The sequence below is a fragment of the Lepidochelys olivacea genome (genome assembly GCF_965140295.1).
Source record: "Lepidochelys olivacea isolate rLepOli2 genome assembly, chromosome: 1".
NCBI lineage: Eukaryota > Metazoa > Chordata > Testudines > Cheloniidae > Lepidochelys > Lepidochelys olivacea.
The window spans coordinates 140,479,640-140,501,258 of NC_140411.1; the positions used below are offsets into that span (position 1 = coordinate 140,479,640).

A 21,619-nucleotide genomic window follows, 5' to 3' on the forward strand; every position below is an offset into this window, starting at 1 on the left:
GGTCAAGAACCAAACTGAGCCCAGTCCTTTGAGGAGGCCAGGTCTCTGTTCCTGCCACCATATCAGACAGACATTCTGAGGTGTCCCTAACTTTGAGCAGGAGGAGCTTAAAGAACTTTGGACACTGTTAGCTGATCAGTCCCCACTGAATGCTATCACTGAACAACTGAATGAATGACTGGATTTCTTTCCTACCCCTGCTGTTTTTGGGAATGGCTTCCCTGTCAAGAACTGTGGGATGTGACCTGGTCTCCTGTGAGACTGATAGCAATGGGGTCACTGAACTGAACCATTTGCCAGAGAGTGCTGTATATCAATGTTCTTTTTGAAAAAGACCAGGGGAGAAGAGGAAAGGGATTTGATGCATTTATGATTACAAGTACTGTCTGGATCTGCCCTGACTCTGAGACCCACTGCTAGGAGGACTTCATGGCTCCATATTTGTGTAGTGAAAACCAACCTCTCTGACCACCCTGTATGTGCACACACACTGCATAGTGTTGAGAGTACTGTGACTTTTACCCTGTGACCAGAGTCGTTACTATGACTCCTTAGTTTTATGGGAGAAACCTGAGGTCATTGAGTAACTGCCAAAGAGAAATAATCAGAAAGTCTGGATCTTATGCAGGCAACTAGTGTTGGAGCTTATAAAAAAAGCAGTAAAGAGATAGGGATGTAAAAAAAAAAATTTTTTTTACACAAGCTGTTGAATGTAGTGATACAAATCTGCTCTGTTGGCCACCGCAGAACTGCAGAATTCATATTGGCTTACTTATTTATTTTGTCCCTTGTAAAACTAGTGACTGAATACACTAAAGGTAAACTTGGCTCCCCTGGGCCCACATGTTTCTGAGAAATTCTGTCCTTCCTTAATGTGTAGCTGGTTCATGCAACTTTCAGAGGAAGTCCTTTGAGATTTCTGGGCAGAGCAATTGAAATTTTTAGTCCCTCAAGAGTCAATGCCTATTAAAAAGTACCTTTTCTGAAAGGTAGCATTTGAATTTGCGGTAATTCAAATCATCCGGTAATCTCAGTCTTCATGCAGTGAGCTAACAACCCGTGTTGTACGATAGTGAGGATATAGCATATTATAGTGAGACAGCATTGTCTAGTAATTAGAGTGGGTGATTGAGAGCTAACTAGGAGGTTCTTTTCTCTACTCTGCTGCTGATTCACTAGGTGACCCTGAGCACATTACTTGACCTCATTGTGCCTCAGTTTTGCCATTTGAAAGTGGAGATGATAATGTTTAAGGCTACGTTTTAGTCACAGGTATTTTTAGTAAAAGTCAACAAAAATTCACAGCCTGTGATCTGTCCATGACTTGTACTATATACTCCTGACTAAATCTTGGGGAGGGGAGCGGCCCAGGGGGGATGTCGTGGGTGCTCGGGGGGGGGGCAGTGTGGCTGCTTAGGGGGGCCAGGTCCTGTGCTGATGCTGGTGGGGGGCCTCGGAGCGTGGCCCGGAACCCCTGCTGGTGCTGGGCAGTGATGGCACGTGGCCCAGGACTGGTATTGGAGGGAGAGGGTTGACGGGGCTGGCAGGCTCCCCACCCAGCTCCGCACCTCCCCGGAAGTGGCAACATCCCTCAACTCCTAGGTGGAGGTGCAGCCACGCAGCTCTGTATGCTGCCTCCTCCCTGAGCGCTGGCTCTGCAGCTTCCACTGGCTGGGAACTGTGGCCAATGGAAGCTGTTGGGGAAGTGCCTGCGGGCAGAGGCAGCGCACAGAGCCTGCTGGCTGTGCCTACCCCTAGGAGCCGAGGGATATTGCCGCTCCTGGGGAGCCCCCCAAGGTAAGCATTGCCCAGAGCCCTCACCCCCCTCCACGCCCCAACCCTCCGCTCTGAGCCCCCCCACCCAAACTCCTGCTGCTGGGGGGAGGGGGCGGTGGCCCGAGACTGCAACAGCAGCGGCTGGTGCGGCTGGCCATTGCAGAAGTCACAGAGGTCATGGAAAGACCCAAAGTTCGTGACTTCCGTGACAGACTCACAGCCTTAATAATGATACTTGCCTCTTAGATATCTAACATATATACACACGCATCTAGCATATATAACACAGAGATATAATGTATAGATAATTATACTTAGTTTTTTCTATAAAGCCCTGTGTGATCTACAGAGGAAAGGTGTTATATACATGCTAAATGGTGGAGTTATGTAGAAGAATAGTGGTCCCTATCACCAGATAGGAGGAGACATGGCGTGACTCCTTCAGCACCCCCCTTTTTAGCAGTAACTTACCTTCCAAGTATGATGCCTAGCTTACTATTTCAGATAAGCTGCATGTAACAGTGGGTAAATGTCCTATTCTCTTGTTTTTGATTCTATAGCTGTCTCTAACCTGGATGCAGAGAGTAAACTGAGTGTGTACTACCGAGCACCTTGGCATCAGCAAAGAAATATTTTCCACCCCTCAACCAGACCACCCTGTGTGGAGGAGCTGCACCGCCACGCCAAACAGAACCTGCGAGCCTTGCGAAGAGGTAACCACTTCCACAGTCCTCCCTCCCTTTACCCATACTAGTGAATAAAGATGAAAAAACAGGAAGCCGCACTAGGCAGGGTTTGTCCCTTGTTTTGCTTCTTTGTAGAAAAGATCCAAAACATTGTTAAAAATCCAGGGTACACCCACATTTTAAATACTGAGTGCAGTTCTGATTACCCCACCTAAAAAAATATTTTAGAATTGGAAAAGATACAGAGAATGGCAACAAAATGATTTGGGGTATAGAACAGCTTTCAGGCAAGGAGAGATTTAAAAAGACTGCTTAGAAAAGAGACAACTAAGGGGGAATGTGAGAGAGGTCCAAAGAATCATGAATGGTGTGGAGAAAGTGAATAGGGAAATGTTTACCCCTTCACGTAACACAAGAACCAGAGGTCATCCAGTGAAATTAATAGGCAGCAGGTTTAAAAACAAACATGAAGAAGTACATCTTCACACAACGCACAATCAACCTGTGGAACTCATTCCCAAATGATGTTATGAAGGCCAAAATCAGTGAGTTCAAAAAAGAATTAGATAAGTTCATGGACAATAGGTCCGTAAATGGCTATTAGCCAAGATCGTCCAGGACACAACCCTATGCTCTGAGCGTCCCTAAACTTCTGACTGCCAGAAGCTGGGACTAGATGACAGGGGATGGAACACTCAATACATTGCCGTGTTTTGTTCCTTCCCTCTGAAGCATCTGGCACAGCCACTGTAAGAGGAAAGGATACTGGGCTAGATGGACCATTGATCTGACCTAGTATGGCTGTTCTGATGTAATATCTAATATAAAAAACAAGCAGAAGAAACAATCACCTTTTTTGTGCAGGTCACCTTTAAAGTGTTCAGCAGCAGGCTTCCTTAGGTGAAGTAGATTTGCATCAATATCAGAAATTCTCTTAGTCATGTGTTGTTGTTAATGATAATAATTGATTGATCAAATTTGTTAACCTCATCTTAACTGGATAAAATGTTACAATTAATTACTGCATTTTGACCTCTCTGCAGTTTTAAACTCAGCAACTAACTGTGGGGGCAGTATGTCTTAATAGCACTGCAAAGAGCCATAAAAAGGAATTACAATCATTGTAGCACTAAAATTAGAATGAAACTGTGCGGGGGTGGGTTCCTTAGCCAATCAGCATAGCAAGTGTCCTAGCATCAGGATAATCTGCTTCTGCCATCTTGTGGACAGGAGAATTTCTGTTAACCAAAGCATAATGGCAGTGGACAGAAATGGGTAATGGAGTTAAATAACAAATTGTGCTTTGACAATGTACTATCCTCCGTATTTAATATTAACTCTGCAGCATTAGCAGAGAGTTTGTCATACGTTGTCATATTTTATTTTCTCTGTATTTTTATATTGTAAAATGCAATTATACTCTGAAAAGCTCACCTAAAAGTGGCATCATACTTCCTATATCAAATTTGCATTATTGACAAGTAAAAAGATATTTTTAACTGCCAGTGCTTCAAACCCAATGTTAGATCAGAGAAACAAGTTACGTTCTCCTTGCCTCACTCATCAAATGCCAGTAACAAAGACTATGCTGTTGGCACTTAGCTGACAATGTTGTTGAGAATGCATTCGGTGACAAAGAATCCAGCTTGCGCTTCCATTGGTTCTGCATGCTAACAGTAATGGAACTACTTCTATCTTGGCATCAAGAACAGAGGGACAGAACCATTCCCCTGTCTCACATGGACTCCCAGAAGATTTTGAAGAAGCTTGAGTTTGGGCATGGATTGATGCTGGAGAGACTTCAACACTAGAGCTTTCTAGGCAATGAAAGACTCTGCAGAGCTTGACATTTTCTTGGAACTGAGAGAGACTAGTGTAGCTGGTGCCTTGAAGACAGACACCTCAGTTCTGGGACAAGTCTTTGCCTCAGCATCCATCTCCCTGATGCCAATCAAGCAGTCAGAACCCGATGCAGCTGTGGAACCAGGGAACGAAATCCTAGCCTGGAATGTTCTTTCTTATTTCTCCTCACTGCACCTATTGATAGACTCAATACTCTATTATACTACTTAATATAATAGGCAATAGAAGCTCCCAGCTCCCACTGGAAGTTAGGCCTTGGGTCCAAAGCATCTCAGTGTTGGCCTCACTACCATTTGGGATGTAATTTAAATCCCGTTCTGGGAGACCTCGGCTCATTAGCCTCTGATGTAGTGTCTTTTAGAAGAGTGAACCTTCCACTGTCCTGTGGCCCCAGTGGATACTCTTTCGTCTTAGACATTTGCACCATGGCAGGGTCAATGATGACTCCACCTTATCCTTACAGTGCATGTAATACTTAGCTTATGGAAGCCTTTCAGAATTGCATTCAGTCTTCAAAGGGGACAATAGCTGCACTTGATCCTCCATGGGCTTACCTACTGATCTTTTTCTCTTTTGATTTTGTTTGTATTTACGACAAAAACAAATTACAGGTAGGAAATTTTCAGATTTTTGGGTGATGACAATAAATCATGTGTTTTTTCCAGTTATTTACAATTCTTGATCTTTGAGTCTCCGGCTGTCAGTTTTGCTCTGTTTCTTCTTAGCTTTATGTAAGAGGTGGAAATACATCTGCATGTTTATGGGCAATTTCTCTCTTTACCAATGGGGAGATCATCTTCAGCAACCATTATCTGGATTTTAATTATGTTTCTAGGGGAGCAGTCTCTTTCTGTGATCTGCATTATGGAGGCTGGATGTGTGGGAATGACCTAGGAGGGTTTCTATCTTTGAATCGTAGAAATGTAGGACTGGAAGAGACCTCGATAGGTCAACTGGTCAAGTTCCCTGCTCTGAGGCAGAACTTAAATCTAGACATGCATCTGACAAAGTGGGTACTCACCCACGAAAGCTTATGCTCCAATATGTCTGTTAGTCTATAAGGTGCCACAGGACTCTTTGCCGCTTTTACAGATCCAGACTAACATGGCTACCCCTCTGATACTTAAATCTAGACTATTCCTGACAGATGATTATCTAACCTGTTCTTAAAAATCTCTCATGTGGGAGATTCCACAACCTCCCTAGGTAATTCATTACAGTGCTTCACTACCCTTATAATTTGGAAGTTTTTCCTAATGTCTGACCAAAATCTCCCTTGCTGCAATTTAAGCCCATTACTTCTTGTCCCATGCTTAGTGGTTAAGGAGAACTATTTATCACCTTCTTCTTTATAACAACCTTCTACATACCTGAAGACTGTTATCATGTCCCCACTCAGTCCTCTCTTCTTCAGACTAAACAAATCCATTTTTTTCTATCTGTCTTCGTAGATCATATTTTCTAGGCCTTTAATCATTTTTGGTGTTCTCCACTGGACTTTCTCTAAATTTGTCCACATCTTTTCCAAACTGTCGTGCCCAGAACTGGACACAATACTCCAGTTGAGGCCTTATCAGTGCTGAATAGAGTGGAAGAATTACTTCTCATGTCTTGCTTACAACACCCCTGCTAATACATCCCAGAATGATGTTTGCTTTTTGTGACAGTATCACTTTGTTGGCTCGTATTTAGTTTATGCTCCACTATAGCCCCCACATTCTTTTCTGCAGTACTCCTTCCTAGGCAGTCATTTCCCATTATATATTTGTGCAATTGATTATTCCTTCCTAAGTGGAAGGAATTTTGCATTTGTCCTTATTGAATTTCATCCTTTTTACTTCAGACCATTTCTCCAGTTTGTCAAGATCATTTTGAATTCTGATCATGTCCTCCAAAGTGCTTGCAACCCCTCCCAGCTTGGAATCTTCTGCAAACTTTATAAATGTACCCCCTTGCCATTATCTAAACCATTTATGAAGGTATTGAATAGAACCAGACCCAAGACAGATCTTTTAGTTGGGATTTGAGTTGCTAACGTTCCAAAGAGTATATGATCTATTTTGTTTAAAGATATGAGCCGAGCCAGTTCTGGGTTTTAGTTTTGTAAAACCTCATCAGTCAAAAAGGTCTGGGTACTTTGCCTTGGAAGGGGATTTTAATGGGGTATGAGGGGAACTTTATACATATTTAGTAACAATTACATGTATAGCATAAAAAACAAAGTTACCCTGTGTCCTTACTGTCTGACTCTTTGTCTACCAACTCTTCTGTTTCATCCGCTAATGTAGCTCTCACTTACTGTACCATTAGAATGCAAGCTTCTTGGGGCAAACACTGTATCTTCCTCTGTTTTTGGAAAGTACCATTCATGGTTTGGGTGCTATTGCAGAAATAATAATAATAATGAGGAAGAAGACCAGCCTGAATGTTTGCTAGAAGATTAAACTTCATTATTTATATCTGTTTAAATCTCAATAAAGAGATTTTTGTTTAATGCATCAATCAGAAAAACTGACTTCTAGTTTCTCCATTTTCAAAACAGAACAACGAAACTGGGGTGATAACAGAGAGCAGAAAGTCCCAGGGCCCATCTCTGTGGTGGTTCCCCCATTTCCCCCCTTCCCTGCAATCTACAGTCAGAAGAGGAAAGAGATAAAGGACCGTCACTTGCTAACAGTAAGCTTTTCATGCATACTAAAGTTATAACATATATTATTATTATTGGACCTAATAACGATGCTGTTCATTCATCATCATGCTTAATAATTACCCTATGGATTTCTATAGTTACAATCCAGTTGACATTGGTCTCTGCCTGATCCATAACAAAACACAGGCTGGTTTCCAGTAAAGATATTATGGATTACATTTTGAAGATTCCATTAGGAGACAGATGGGCACTTGAGATTTTATCCCCCTATACAGGAGCCTTCAGGTGTCATTCTTAACTAATGCCTGATCAAGGTGTAATACTTCCAAGAGGGAACTTAGTGTTGTAATTTAAGTCCTGGAAGGACAATTGCCAAGAACCAGGAATTCTAGAATTTAAATAATGATGGGCGGTAGTGGTACCGCTTTACTACCCAAGGTGCCTGCAGTTACACACATGCCTACAGAGTATTCATCCAACTCTAGTCACAACTTGCTTTTATTGCTAATGGACTCTCCTCTGCCATTGTACAGTACTGTACATTCAGATACTTTATTGTACCATTGACTTCTGTGAGTACTGTGATTGGCTCAAGAGCCAACAAGTAAAAATGGTAGTGCAATCAATGAAGTTGCATTGATTTACACCACCTGAAGATCTGTCCCAATGCCTGTGTACTGACTAGCCCTTGGCACAAATTTGAAATTAAATTACTGATTTCACAGATCTACCATTGTAAAAGGAATTAGTCTCACCAATATTTTGAGAACTTCACTGTGAGTGAACTTCTCCCCTGTGCTAAGGACCAGTGCAAGTCCCAAATCCCACTTAGGCACTCAAAATCAGGCTTATTGGGACTTAAATAATGCATACACCTTATGTTGGCATCAGCACAGGGATGAATTTCACCATTTGAGTATGTACACAGTATGCAGCTGGGCACCTAGACCTATGTCTGTGCCTGAATAAGTGGGTAGCAAGGTATTGTATAGTCACGTACTTAATTTAGCAATAAAATATATACAAATGTAATACAAAAGTGTAGTAATGAGAAAGGGATCTGAGGGTAATGCACACTTCCAACTAGTGGTGAGCTCCGAGTGCAGTGTTCAAATCTGCAGCCAGTTCCAATGAAGTGTTTTGTTTCTTTTCGGGAAACACAAATTGCATTATAAGGTATGGATTAGTTCTGTTTATTTTATTTTTTGACTAAATGGATGTTTTAGATGGCTATTTTCAAGGAGGCCCCATGGCAGAGGTGAGTCTTAAGGAGGCACTTGAACAAGGATGGGAGCCTTGTGAATCAGCTAAGAAAGGACATTCTGGGATTAGGGGCAGCGTAGACGAAAGGGTGGGGAAGACATTTGCAGGAGAAATAGGTGAAAGGTGGTGTCATAGGCAGAGCAGAGCAGACAAAAGGGTCAATGAGAGGCAAGGAAGAAAGGTGTCCACGATGATGCCAAGTTATGGATCTGAATTGGTTCAATGTAATGATTTGGAAGTATATTGGACGTAAAGTTTCCTTAACTAACGTCAGATGAGGAAAAAAACTTGCCTTTGAAAATGTTTGCTCTGTGGTGAAAGGACTGAATCATAGCTGTGTTTGGAAAGTGACCTAGTAGATGTAGACTCTACTTTCTTACATGTAATACAAAATAATAATTAATAATGAGCAACAATCTGAGTGAGCTCTGTACTTGCAGAAATTAAGCCATGTTAACTGCAGACGTCTGACACCTTTTTCCCCGTAAAAAAAGAGTCAAGCCTTGTGTGCATCTTGCTTGGGTTTTTTTGAAAACTGCCCAGGCTCAATGTTCCCCGAAGCAGGAGCAAGCAAAAGTTACTGGAGCACTTGATCCTACTGTTAGTTAGCTAGCAATGTCTTGTTTTTACAACTAATTCAAAGCTCTCATCGCACTGATTAGAGCACACTGCATTCATGGCGGAGTTGTAAAAGGAGAGGATGTGGCAAGGTGGTATAGAGAGCACATGAACACAGATACTGCTTGGCAAACACTGACTGAAGATTTGTAAGAGCTACTCAAACAGTGGAGGACTAATTGAATTTGTCAGTCCTCCCTTCCCCCGATTTAATGGCATCATTATTAAAGAAAGTTGAAAATACTGTCAGAAGTGAGATTTCCCTTTTCAGTGTGTTACATCTGCTGCAATAGGCTTGTTGACTTCTCTGAATTTCTAAATGCTTCTGGGAGCTGATGGATAATTTTAGCATATTATGCCAATTACTGGTTGCATTGCCTGACCACTAATTAAGTAACAAACTATGATGGCTGAAAGCCACCAGAATTGTCATCCATGGAACAGGAGCATATTCTATATTTCCCTTCCTTTGCCTTCAAGGAACGTGCTAGTGAAAGAAAAACTAGCTCATGCCGACAAAAAGCCACTTTCAATGCATCTTCAAGGCTGAAAATTCAAGCAATTGGGCATGAAGAAGTTCCAAAAGTTGCAGGCCAAACTTTTCAAATTTGGGTACATTAACATGCAGCAAGTGGCCTGATTTTCAGAGACGATGACTACCTACAGCTTCCATGGATTCCATGGGAGCTGCAGCAGTTCACTGCTACTGCAAAACAGCCTATTTACTTAGGTGCCTAACTAGAAAACACAACATAATATAGGATCATCAAACTTTATAGGTGTCCAAGGCATGTGTCCAAAATTCAGCTTATTGTCTTACCTTTCCACAAAGCAGAAGTCTAAGTACCACTCATTCTGCCCCACTTGCCTACGAAGAAAACAAAAACAATTTGGGAAAGACACAAACTTGACAGAACAAGGGGATTATTCCTCAGACATGTTCCCATGACAACCCTGCATGTAACACCTCCTACTGCAAAAAGAAAAGGAGTACTTGTGGCACCTTAGAGACTAACCAATTTATTTGAGCATAAGCTTTTGAGAGCTACAGCTCACTTCATCGGATGAAGTGAGCTGTAGCTCACGAAAGCTTATGCTCAAATAAATTGGTTAGTCTCTAAGGTGCCACAAGTACTCCTTTTCTTTTTGCAAATACAGACTAACACGGCTGTTACTCTGAAACCTCCTACTACAGCCATTGAAAACTGAGATTCTGTGTCATTGTGACTGCAATTAAGACTTTTGTTTCACATTCTTCAATCTTTTCTTCTTTTTTTCTGGTGCCCCACTCAGTCTAGTGAAGCATGAAGCTCCAAAAGTTCAGAGTTTGAGTTCAGAACCTCGTGATTCTGCAGAATTGGTCTGGAAATCTCATAAGAACAAGTTTTCTCACAGATCTCTGGCTGTTCAACTTCAGGACAGAAATACTTTTCAGAAATGGGGAAAAAACTTTCACATTTTGAAATACATGCTGATATATACACAAAGTTCAGTTTAAGCTTGACTGTAAATACAGTCTGGACAAAGATTCAAGAGACTTTAGTTTTCTGAACTTGCTTGCCCCGTCTTTAGACAAGACCTCAGCTGGAACAAGTAAGGAATGGAAATGACCCATCAGGTTATTTATTCCATCTCCCTGCCATTTCAGAAATATTCCCTGTGGCATGTTCTCCAATGCTTTGTATATACCAGTTTTAAATGACTCAAAGGGAAACTCAAGTCAAACACACCAAGTTTCACAGTTTTGTGTTGAAGCCATGTGAAACCTCAAGGAAATACTAATGGGCTGAAGGATTTTAATCAATCACCTGTGCACTTCCTATGCACAAATGGCATCTACCATTCTTCACAAAAAACCCATCTGTACCATTGAATCTGAAGATTGAATATGTAAAGCAGTAAGTGTAGTACATACAGACCAATGCTATAGGATTATTATTATTATGAGCCTTCGTCTGTTAGCACACCGTGTGTGGTATGACTTCTGTCAGAAAACAAATCTTATTTTTGTATTTACCTTGTCAAAACACTGAAGCATTACATTAATCATTAAAGGATTGTCAACATTTTAACAGATCACACTTGTAATGTTCCAAACTAAAATAAACACCCACAAGCAGATAAAACAAAAATTTGTGGAAAGTAAAACATATGGAGATATAAATTCTGCGAGTAGGCAGGTGAGCAAGATTGTGTCTTATAGAATAAAATGGGAAAAAATAGCATGGTAAGAACTATTCTTTTTATTTTCTCAACCAATATTGCCTGACTACTTGAAAAAGAGACTGCGATGTTACAGAATATTAATGTCTAAATATAATACACAACCCTTTGTTCAAATAATTGGAAATACACTGATCTTTTACCAGCATCTCTTTTCCTTTTCCCAACAATGTTAATTATTCTACGATTAAATCAGTAGTTTTGCTTTTGCTACATAAGACAAACAAATGATTTGTTCTGGTCTCTTAAAATTCTGTTATGGGGGAGAATAACATTATTTAGCACTTACACAGTGCTTTATAATTCCAAAGCACTCTACAGAAGTGGTTTAATTTATCCTTGTCACTTGCCTTTGAAGTAGAGAAGTAGTCGTCTCTCCAGTTTACAAATGGGGAAGCTGAGACAAGGAGGTTAAGTGATTCACCCAGTGCCACTTGAAAAAGTCAGTGATAGAGACAGAATTAGTACTCAAGAGATCCTGGTTTCAGCACTGGTTTCAAACCACTAGTTCACATTTCTCCTACAGCTTATTTCCCAATATATAGATTTTTGTTTTCATATTTAAAAGTTATGGAGTCTTATTATTGAATAGTTATATATTTATTTTGGGTAAAGTAGGCTAGCCTCATGCTGACCCTCTGCACTGGGGTGAATTTCAGCTTTTTAAATTTTATTCATAAGGTCATCCAGAAAGGAAGTTTCCAGCATGGCCTTTCTTTTTGACCTGTCCAGTGGTACAGAAATCAGGGCTATAAACAATGCTTAATTCCCTTGTTTGCCTTTTTGTTATTTCTTGCTCTTAGGGGTCAACAATAATGTTTTTGGAATTATAAATTGTGGCATTGGCCACATTACTGTTAAAGCTTTGTCAGCACTTCCTCTCTTTGCAGGGGTTTGGGAATAATTCATCAAGATTTCCTGCAGGCTAACATTTAGCATATGCAATTTAAGTGAATTTTTGAACTAATTTGGAGGAAAAAAAATCAGTTTAGCCATTTCTAAATTAAACAAACATACAGGGAATAAAAACTTTCTGCTCTTGAAAACTTTTCTGCACTCGCTAAACAGCTTTGAATAGAGGAACACAAATGAGGTGTTTACTCGTGGTTTTATATTTCTCCTATAACCTTTTTGCTATGGGTTCCAGATCCTCTGTGCAGTCACTTACTTTGAAATGCCAACATTTCGTGGAATACTGTCGCTTCAAATGAGGCGTGCGAGGTGCATAATGCAACGTGGACATTGCTTTTTTCACAAGCCTTGCCTTCCTATTTGCAAACCATAAACAACATTGGAGCCCAAAACTCTTGGGAGGAGAAAAAGGAATCAAGTAGTGATTTGCCACTCCCTACAGACCAGCTGCATTTCCTCCTTCTCATCCCATTACTGGAGCAGGAAATTGAGTTGGTCTATGAATTGCCAAGCTAGCAAGTGCACAACTGCAGGTGGCCTTCATAGTCACTTGCATTGATTAGTTTTAAGGTTTGCATCACCTGGTATGTTATACCGCACAGAAGTGGTTAACGTCAAAGAGATGCTGAAAATAGGAGATGTATATGTGCAGTTAAGATTTTTACATGGATAGCCTGATATTTCAAAGACTTGGCACATTAACAATTACACCCATGAAAAGAGTTGCATTGAAGATGATGGGATCTCTCATAAAAGTGACGGTATTCAAATGTGTCAGTGTTTGCAGCAGAAGTCCCTAAGTAATTAATTACACACTAGACTGGAATGGCTTCAGAAGAATCTTTCTCGTCTAGTGCAGAAAAATGCCTTTAAAAATACTGAATTTGTATTTAACAGATTGACTGTTGCCATCGCTGTTTGTCAACAACACAAATAAAATACACTATGAAAAACTGCCTACATGCAAAATTATCTGACAGACCAGAATGGCCCTGGGTGTTTCATATGATTTCATGACTAATTACATATTTCCCAAGCCAGTTAGAGCTCGTCTTTTGAGTTTGTGAGAGATTTTTTTAAACACAAACCAACCCTCCAGGTATGACCTATTTAAATAATAACATTTTGTTCTCCGATTGACTTCAAATGGATTTTTAGGTGCCCAGCACATCTGAATATCAGGCATAAGGGGTCGTAAGTTGGGCAGCCCAAAATGACAGCTCCCTAAATCAGTGGTCACACCTTAAAATGTTATCATTAGGGTCCATCATGCAAAGTGCTCAGGATTGGGCCTATAATTTGTCATAGGAAGTAGCATCTGAAAAAGACAGTGTCTGATCTGATTCAATCTGTGGAAAGGAGAGGGAAGTTAATGATGTAAAAGATGCCAGCTTGACAGCCTTGTCTGAAAATCTGTATTTAGCCACAGCACAGATAAAACATCGACAGCAACAGTGCGAAGCTTCCTCAGATTGCCCCACCAAAGGGCCTCACTCTTAATCTGGATGAACCACCTAGAATTGAATGAATAGTGTAGCCTCATGCAAGCTCAGTTCTTGGCCGCTATGTGTAAACTGCCACCCCTGGTGGTTTGGTTTGTGTGATCGAGTCTATTGGGAACTGAAATGAGATCACTGACCAGTCATCGGATGGCAAATATTTTCAATCACTACCAAGCTTGGCTGGATTTGAACTGGTCATCCAGGCAGTGCCTTGACTAAGAAAAAAGATGTGTTCTTAACTGGAGTGCTAACTTGAGGTAAAAGCCTAGTTAAGATAAGGCAGTCTGTAGTTTTCACATGAGTTGGCAAGTGGATTTAAGACTAGTCGTTCCCATATATTTAATACAACCTGCTGACTTGTGTGCAAACTACAGGCTGCCTTATCTTCACTCAGATTTAACTAGAGTTAGCTACTTGCATTAAGAACACACCTTTTTTTCCTTGAGGCCAAGGCTTGAGAATGGAAAAGTTGATGTTTAAGTAATACTGTCTTTTAACAAGTTTTTCTTCAGCCATTTTATTCCTTTTCATCTCTATTATTTTTTAAATACCCAATATTGCGGTGTAGTCATACCAAAGTCTTTCTTTAGAGTTGTATTTCCATGAAAATCTTTTCTATTTTCTCATTATTAGACAATCCTAACATTTTTGCCAATAGGATTCTGCCTGCACAAGCACTTCTAATGTAGATTATGGCCTCTTACCTATTAAGTCTTTCAGAAATCCCGTAACATTTCTGTGGGCATTGTCTGCCTTTATCAGTGCTGATAATATTTTAGGCCATTAATATGAATACACTGTTATACTTTGTTGGCATTTTATGGCTGCTTTTAGCATTGGAGCAGAGTTTCTTAATTTTTTTTAATCCATTTAAGGATTTAAAAAAAAAAGTCATTCTTGGAAAGTAATTCAGGCATTATGCAGTCTGCATTGAGCAACAAAGCATTATGAATGATTATTTAAAAAAAACAACCCTCCCTATCAGTCATGGTTTTTTAGCCTCTTTCCCACTGTCCCATGCAGGATTGCATTTTCTAGGCATCAATTTCACATAGCCTGCTGAGAATGCTTGTATTATAACAGTAGTCGGGTAGCAAAACCCTACCATTAGAATAAACCAGTTTTTGTTACTGTGGTACTTGGAAAATCATCATTACCATATTTCAAACTTCTCGAGGGGGGCTGTATTTTGAAAGGGATCCCTCTCCACTCCTTAGCAAATAAAAACTATTGTAGATACTGGTAGAGAGTTCAACAGAACATAAATGGCCCGTTTGGGAATATTGTGGCCTTTGAGAGGAGCTAGGGAGCAGGAAGGCTGTACCAGCAGTAGCTCCCTAGGACTGACGCAGTAATTCTGGAAACACTGGGCTCGTGCAGACATCACTCAGTTTTTTATAGAATACAACATATGCTCCCCTCTAACTGAGGCCATCTTCTCTGTTGAATTTGTGGCCAGAGCCCAAACCTTGCCATTGCTTGTTCCTTTTGGGGAGGCAGATGCTGTTTGGGGTGCAAACATGGAGCAGTCCTTGCACTCATTTTCAGCCTTGGAGCAGAGGAACAAAGTGGGAGAGAAGGAATCCCCATGCTCTCTCCTGTCCCTTGGGCACCACTGTGCTGACAAGCCCCAGGTGGCCCTTTGTTTAACAGCACAAGGATTTCCACATTTAAGAATCTGTCACTCCCGAGAGGTCTGTCTTGATTCAGCACTCTTCTTAGGAACCCTTTCAAATCTTCAGCAGCAAAATTGAATTGCAGGGATAATCTCTACTGCTGTAATTCTGCTCTGGGTCAATTACTGGTGACTAGGCTAAGTGATGAAAGGATAGTATCATCCTTGCATATCTGAAGAGCTAGTGGAAACTTAAATTATTCATATATTATTCTTTTGGTTCCCTTCATAAACCATGAAAGCATTTGTCTGCAGTCGTATCAGACACTGGTCTGTGCTAAAGTCCCGTTTCCTAGCCCCTTTTCCATTTTAAGAGAATTGGTTTTAGACCTAATCTAGATGGCTTACTAGCTATTTTTAATAAATTGGAAGTGGTCTCTGATTTGATTTGCTCCTCCTTTTTTCCATCAGACGTGTGGGCACCTAATTTTGGAAGTTGCTGTCAGTTTTAGTCCTAAACAAGGAAGCAAGATAATACTGGAGGGGTCTTTGCTGTATAGGTCCTGGGTAGGTGTAGGGGGGGTGATGTTATTTCCATGGAAAGCTGTCTTGGTTCAGTACCAAGAATTAGGACCTGGCAGCCTCAGCACATCTATCTGCTTGCTGTGGAAAAAGAGTTCTCACTCCAGTGGTTCTCACACTGGGTGCATTTCAGTGTCGATCAGGAGGGAAGATGGCCCATAACAGCATTTCTCTTCTGTGAGTGGCCTACAAAATGAGACCAGTTCAGAGCCATTATTAACCAAATTGAGAAACACTTGGTAATCAAAGCTTTTTAAGGTTATCAAGGGCTACATTTTCTTTTTCCTTTTTTTATTTTTATGTATCATTTTAAAAGACGTCATCGTTCAGTCATAGGTTAAAACAAGACACTAATCACAAACAAACCAGGGTCTTGGAGATAAAAAGACATCAAAACATCGTGCAATTCACCCAGAACATGTAATGTGCTGAACATCTCTATTTACCCTTTAAAGCATTAAGGAAATGCATATAAAGCCAATTGTCCTTTGTCATTCTGACATAATGATTACAACTTAGGCTGTTTTAACGGTAACATCAAAAAATTGAAATTGATCTATGGAAGATTTAGATATATCATCTTTAGAATCAGCCTTATTTACATCCATTATTTTCAGATGAGCAGATAAATCTTTAACTTAATCATGAAATAAATAATTGACATGTAATTTGGATGAGTACCTTACAAAGTTTTAGCTTAAATCTGTAAGGAATTATTGTGAGCTATAGGTATATAAGGCACTCTGAAGATGATTTTTAACAATGGTCACACCAGAAGGCTGCCCCAATTTAACTATATTAGTTGCTAAACCAATTTAGCTAAATCAGTACTGTTTTGGGGTGTGGACATGTCTTTATGCGCCAGGTGATGAGATGGGGGTTTATTCAGAGAAAAGGAACCTTTTCAGGAAGGTGAATTTTTCAGCTGGAAATTTAGGTTGTGGTTATAGCTCAATTTAAATCTTATAGCAATTTCTCTAGACAAAATTGATGTGCTTTAATCAAAAACATTTTGTGTATGTTTTTAATTTTATCTCCCTCCCCCCCATTTCATATTTATAGTTTAACAGCACCCGCTCGCCTTCCCCCACTGAGTGTTGCCACATGACCCCATGGAGTAGAAAGGTATTGGAAAAACAAGCATTCTTAAACTAACAGCCCTGTCTCATTTATTTTTTCCCTTTCAAACCTCTAACCCTTTCTTTTGCTTGCTTTTCGCTTCTCACTTTGTTGCACTATCTCAAAGAAAACTTTTATATGCTACTCTCTTATCAATAAGGAACAACATTTTTTTCCCCATTTTGGGTAACTGTAATAGGTTTAGTGGACCACAAGATCATTTCCTCCTATTGACTAGCTTTGAAGGTCTGGATCGAGATGGACTCCATAATGTGGGTGATTGCATTTTATTTTCTTGCAATGTTCAGAATAGACCAATATTTTTCAAAACCATAAGAAACCATCAAAATGATGCCAGAGCAAAAGCATACATTTATTCTCTGGACAGTTGTCATTCCCATTGTTTGCAAACAGTAGTTTTGGCAGACAGTCAGAGCCTGCAGTCAGGTCACTACGCTTTCTTTGTCCAGCAATCCATTGTTATTCATGGAAGGAATCATCAACAAAATGGTGTGTGTGTGTGTGTTTCCCCAATGCCCCAAACTTTTTGGGGGGGAATAAAGGGGGGGAGTTACCTAGGAAACAAAGTCTTTTGTGCTTGAAGTTTATATGAGCTACTCACAGTCTGCTGGTGATCAGCACAAAAGCTGAGGAGAGAAAGAAGGCTGCAAAGTTTTACTAAAACCGTATATGGAAAAAAACGCTTTTCTCAAAGGGGGGAAGATACCCTGTCTCCTGAGTTTGTGCGTGTTTTTGCAGATAACATTTATAAGGTAAGTGTCCTGGAATAGTTTAAATAGGTGTATGATCTTAAACACTTTTGGAACTGGTTTGGAAATGTTGTTTGCCAAGCTTTAGACCTTCAACTCCCACAGGATTTGTGGGAACTCTATGAATAGGAATGGCACAAAGATGATAATTAGCATGTGATCATGTAATATTAGGTAACTACATGCTAAATACTGTGCCAAAGAAAGGGAGAAAAAATTGTTTGTCTTAACCACATAGGTGCACAAAACTAAAACCCTGGAAATATACTGTAAACAACAGCCATAGGCAAGAGCCCCAAGAGTTAGCCAGCTGGGAATCTATCACTAAAAAGAAAACCAGACTCAAAAATATTTCACAGTATTTAGAAAAAGACGTAAGCAGATGTTCTCAACTAGTCAAGGACTGATCAGTCACTACAGAGAAGTATATTAACTTCAAAAAGGGGGGAAAGTAGGGCAGACATAGAGTAAGGCATGTGGGTTTCCCCCCCCATTTCCAAACAAAATGGAAACAGAGAGAGTTTGAAAATGTGTCTTTAACTGTAAAGTTAGGAGAAAATGTTTTTCACTTATTACTTTATTGTTAGGTGAAACTACAACAGTATTAGAGTTCAGGACCTTTATTCTATTTTAAAACACCTGTTTTTCTTCCATTTAATTGACTTTTCTCTTGCTTATTTGGCTTTCTATACTTCCATATCTATGTTCTGAATTATTTGCATGGTTTCTAAATAATACTTTGAACTTCTTAATAGGGCTGTCAATTAATCGCAGTTAACTCATGTGATTAACTAAAAAATATTAATCGTGATTAAAAATATTAATTGTGATTAATTGCAGCTTTAATCGCACTGTTAAACAATAGAATACCAATTGAAATTTATTAAATATTTTTGGATGTTTTTCTACATTTTCAAATATGTTGATTTCAGTTACAACGCAGTGTAATTGACGTGTACAGTGCTCACTTTATATTATTATTTTTATTACACATTTGCACTGTAAAAATGATAAAATAAATAGTATTTTTCAATTTACCTCATACAAGTAGTGCAGTGCATTCTCTTTATCATGAAAGTGCAACTTACAAATGAGGATTTTTTTTTTGGTTACATAACTGCACTCAAAAACAAAACAGTGTAAAACTTTAGAATCTACACGTCCACTCAGTCCTACTTCTTGTTTAGCCAATCACTAAGACAAACAAGTTTGTTTACATTTGTGGGAGATAACGCTGCCCTCTTCTTATTTACAATGTCACCTGAAAGCAAGAACAGGCGTTCACATGGCACTTTTGTAGCCGGCATTGCGAGGTATTTACGTGCCAGATATTCTAAACATTTGCGTGCCCCTTCATGCTTCCGCCACCATTCCAGAGGACATGCTTCCATGCAGATGACGCTCGTTAAAAAAATGTGACTGAATTCCTTGGGAGGAGAATTGTATGTCTCCCACTCTGTTTTACCCGCATTCTGCCATATATTTCATGTTATAGCAGTCTCAGATGATGACCCAGCCCATGTTGTTCGTTTTAAGAACACTTTCACTGCAGATTTGACAAAACACAAAGAAGGTACCATTGTGAGATTTCTAGAGACAACTACAGCATTCAACCCAAGGTTTAAGAATCCGAAGTGCCTTCCAAAATCTGAGAGGGATGAGGTGTGGAACATCCGTTCAGAAGTCTTCGAAGAGCAACACTCCAATGCGGAAACTACAGAACCCAAACCACCAAAAAAGAAAATCAACCTTCTGCTGGTGGCATCTGACTCAGATGATGAAAATGAACATGCATTGGTCCACACTGCTTTGGATTGTTATTAAGCAGAACCCGTCATCACATGGACACATGTCCCCTGGAATGGTGGTTGAAGCATGAAGGGACATATGAATCTTTAGCACATCTGGCACATAAATATCTTGCGACGCCAGCTGCAACAGTGCCATGCGAACGCCTGTTCTCACTTTCTGGTGACATTGTAAACAAGAAGTGGGGAGCATTATCTCCCGCAAATGTAAACAAACTTGTTTGTCTGAGCGATTGGCTGAACAAGAAATAGGACTGAGTGGACTTGTAGGCTCTAAAGTTTTACACTCTTTTATTTTTGAATGAAGTTTTTTTTGTACATAATTCTACATTTGTAAGTTCAACTTTCATGATAAAGAGATTGGAGTACAGTACTTTTAATGGGGGAATTGAAAAATACTATTTCTTTCATCATTTTTACACTGCAAATATTTGTAATAAAAAATAAATATAAAGTGAGCACTGTGCACTTCATATTCTGTGTTGTAATTGAAATCAATATATTTGAAAATGTAGAAAACATTCAAAAATATTTAAATAAATGGTATTCTATTGTTTAACAATTAATTTTTTTAATCGCTTGACAGTCCTAGTTCTTAAGTTAGTTCTTAAGCAGGTAATCCTCTCCTGGTTAATATTTATCTTGACACCAGAATCATCAACACCAGTTACAGCCAAATGTATAGCTGTAGTTTTTCTGTATCCTTAAATCTGAATGCATTCCTAGCTAATTAGTAAAAGTGAAATTTGTATCTTTTTTTTCCCTGAACTAAGGATTGATACTTTGAAAGCTTTGGACCTCTTAATGCATATCCTCAAATTACATGGCACCAGTTTTCAGTGGTAGTCAATGTACTTGTGTGTACAAAAACTTTGCATGCACATTTACCACAACTTTATGTGAATATACAAGAGTGGCATGCACAAATGGATATTTAAATGCCTAAAATCGGTCATAATTGTGTGCACACTAGCAGCAAATGCACATAAATAAAGTGCATGCCTCTTCCCATTAAAAATGTGTCCTATACACATTTTATCTACACTAAAACATTTCCAGTATGTTGAGGTATTTTTGTCTTTTTACTGTATATCATGTATCTGTGGGAACAATAGTCATATCATTGTTTGGAATATCTATAATTCTTCATTGCTCCCCTGTAATCTACCTCTAATCTCTTTCTACTGCTTTGTTTAAAAATTAGTCTTGTATGACTAAACAGTGAACACTGATTTTGAATGTATTCATTTGCAGTCCCATCCACCAGAGGAGGAAGATACAGATGTCATGCTAGGGCAGAGGCCGAAAAATCCAATACATAATATCCCTTCTACACTGGATAAGCAAACTAATTGGAGCAAAGCACTACCTCTCCCAACTCCAGAGGAGAAAATGAAACAAGATGCCCAAGTGATTTCCTCTTGCATTATCCCCATCAATGTCACTGGTACAAATCTCTTCTATTTCTTTTGCTTGATTCAAGGGTGGTCAGGTCAGAACATTTCATTATATTAACTGTGTTTCAAAACACAGGACTTTACAACCTACAAGTAAAGACTTTGACTCAAGAATTTAATTTTGTACAAGACACTAACTGGGCTAAATTCCTCCCTCTTGTAGATCCACTGAAGTCAATGGCATTACATCCAGAATTAATTTGGCCCAGTGTATTTGTGTCACATTACAAACTGTTATCTAACACTAAATTACACGGTATGATGTGTAATTTTGTTCTGTGTATGACTGGCAACTGGTATTTAAAAGGACATAAAGCAGCTCTTTGAATTTAGCTAACTGAAATAATGCAGAAAGCCATAGTGGTTAATCATATGACAATCATGTGTAACCAAGCAAATAAGGGCAGAGAAAATATTATAACACTTGAAGTACTTTAAATATGCAAGTAATGGTCATGTAGTATGTAAGCCATTGCTTTGAGATCTCTTGTCATGCTGCTGAGCTGAAGGTATAGTAATGGCATCTTCATTTATTTATAACACTTTTAGTTTATGCTTTTATGCTTTATTCATTTTAAGAATTTGTTTACATATTAGTATGCAGCGGGTATATACATTATTAAATGTGAGGGATAATTTATTTCCAAAAGTCAAAAATAAGCTTCCATTTTCTTTCTGTCTGTCTTCCATTTTCTGTCTCTTTCTCATGTATGATTCAGTGATTAGAGTACTAAAGTCATCTGAGTTTTCCATAAAACTACCTTGCACCAATTTT

General features: G+C 39.4%; 1 protein-coding gene and 1 long non-coding RNA gene across 3 annotated transcripts in view; one reads left to right on the plus strand and one right to left on the minus strand.

The window, feature by feature from the left end:
- Positions 1-21,619, plus strand: part of NHS (NHS actin remodeling regulator) — a 339,915-nt gene that overhangs the window by 303,555 nt on the left and 14,741 nt on the right. For both annotated transcript variants that reach the window (XM_084623083.1, XM_084623084.1), the window contains exons 2-5: positions 2,337-2,489; positions 6,868-7,001; positions 16,753-16,815; positions 20,642-20,834. In XM_084623083.1, coding sequence (XP_084479209.1) covers positions 2,337-2,489; positions 6,868-7,001; positions 16,753-16,815; positions 20,642-20,834 — 543 coding nt within the window. The remainder of the gene's footprint in view (positions 1-2,336; positions 2,490-6,867; positions 7,002-16,752; positions 16,816-20,641; positions 20,835-21,619) is intronic.
- LOC311517925 overlaps positions 1-21,619 on the minus strand; it is a 52,677-nt gene that overhangs the window by 8,324 nt on the left and 22,734 nt on the right. Inside the window, exon 2 of the long non-coding RNA XR_014710822.1 lies at positions 9,677-9,724. This is a non-coding gene — a long non-coding RNA (uncharacterized lncRNA). The remainder of the gene's footprint in view (positions 1-9,676; positions 9,725-21,619) is intronic.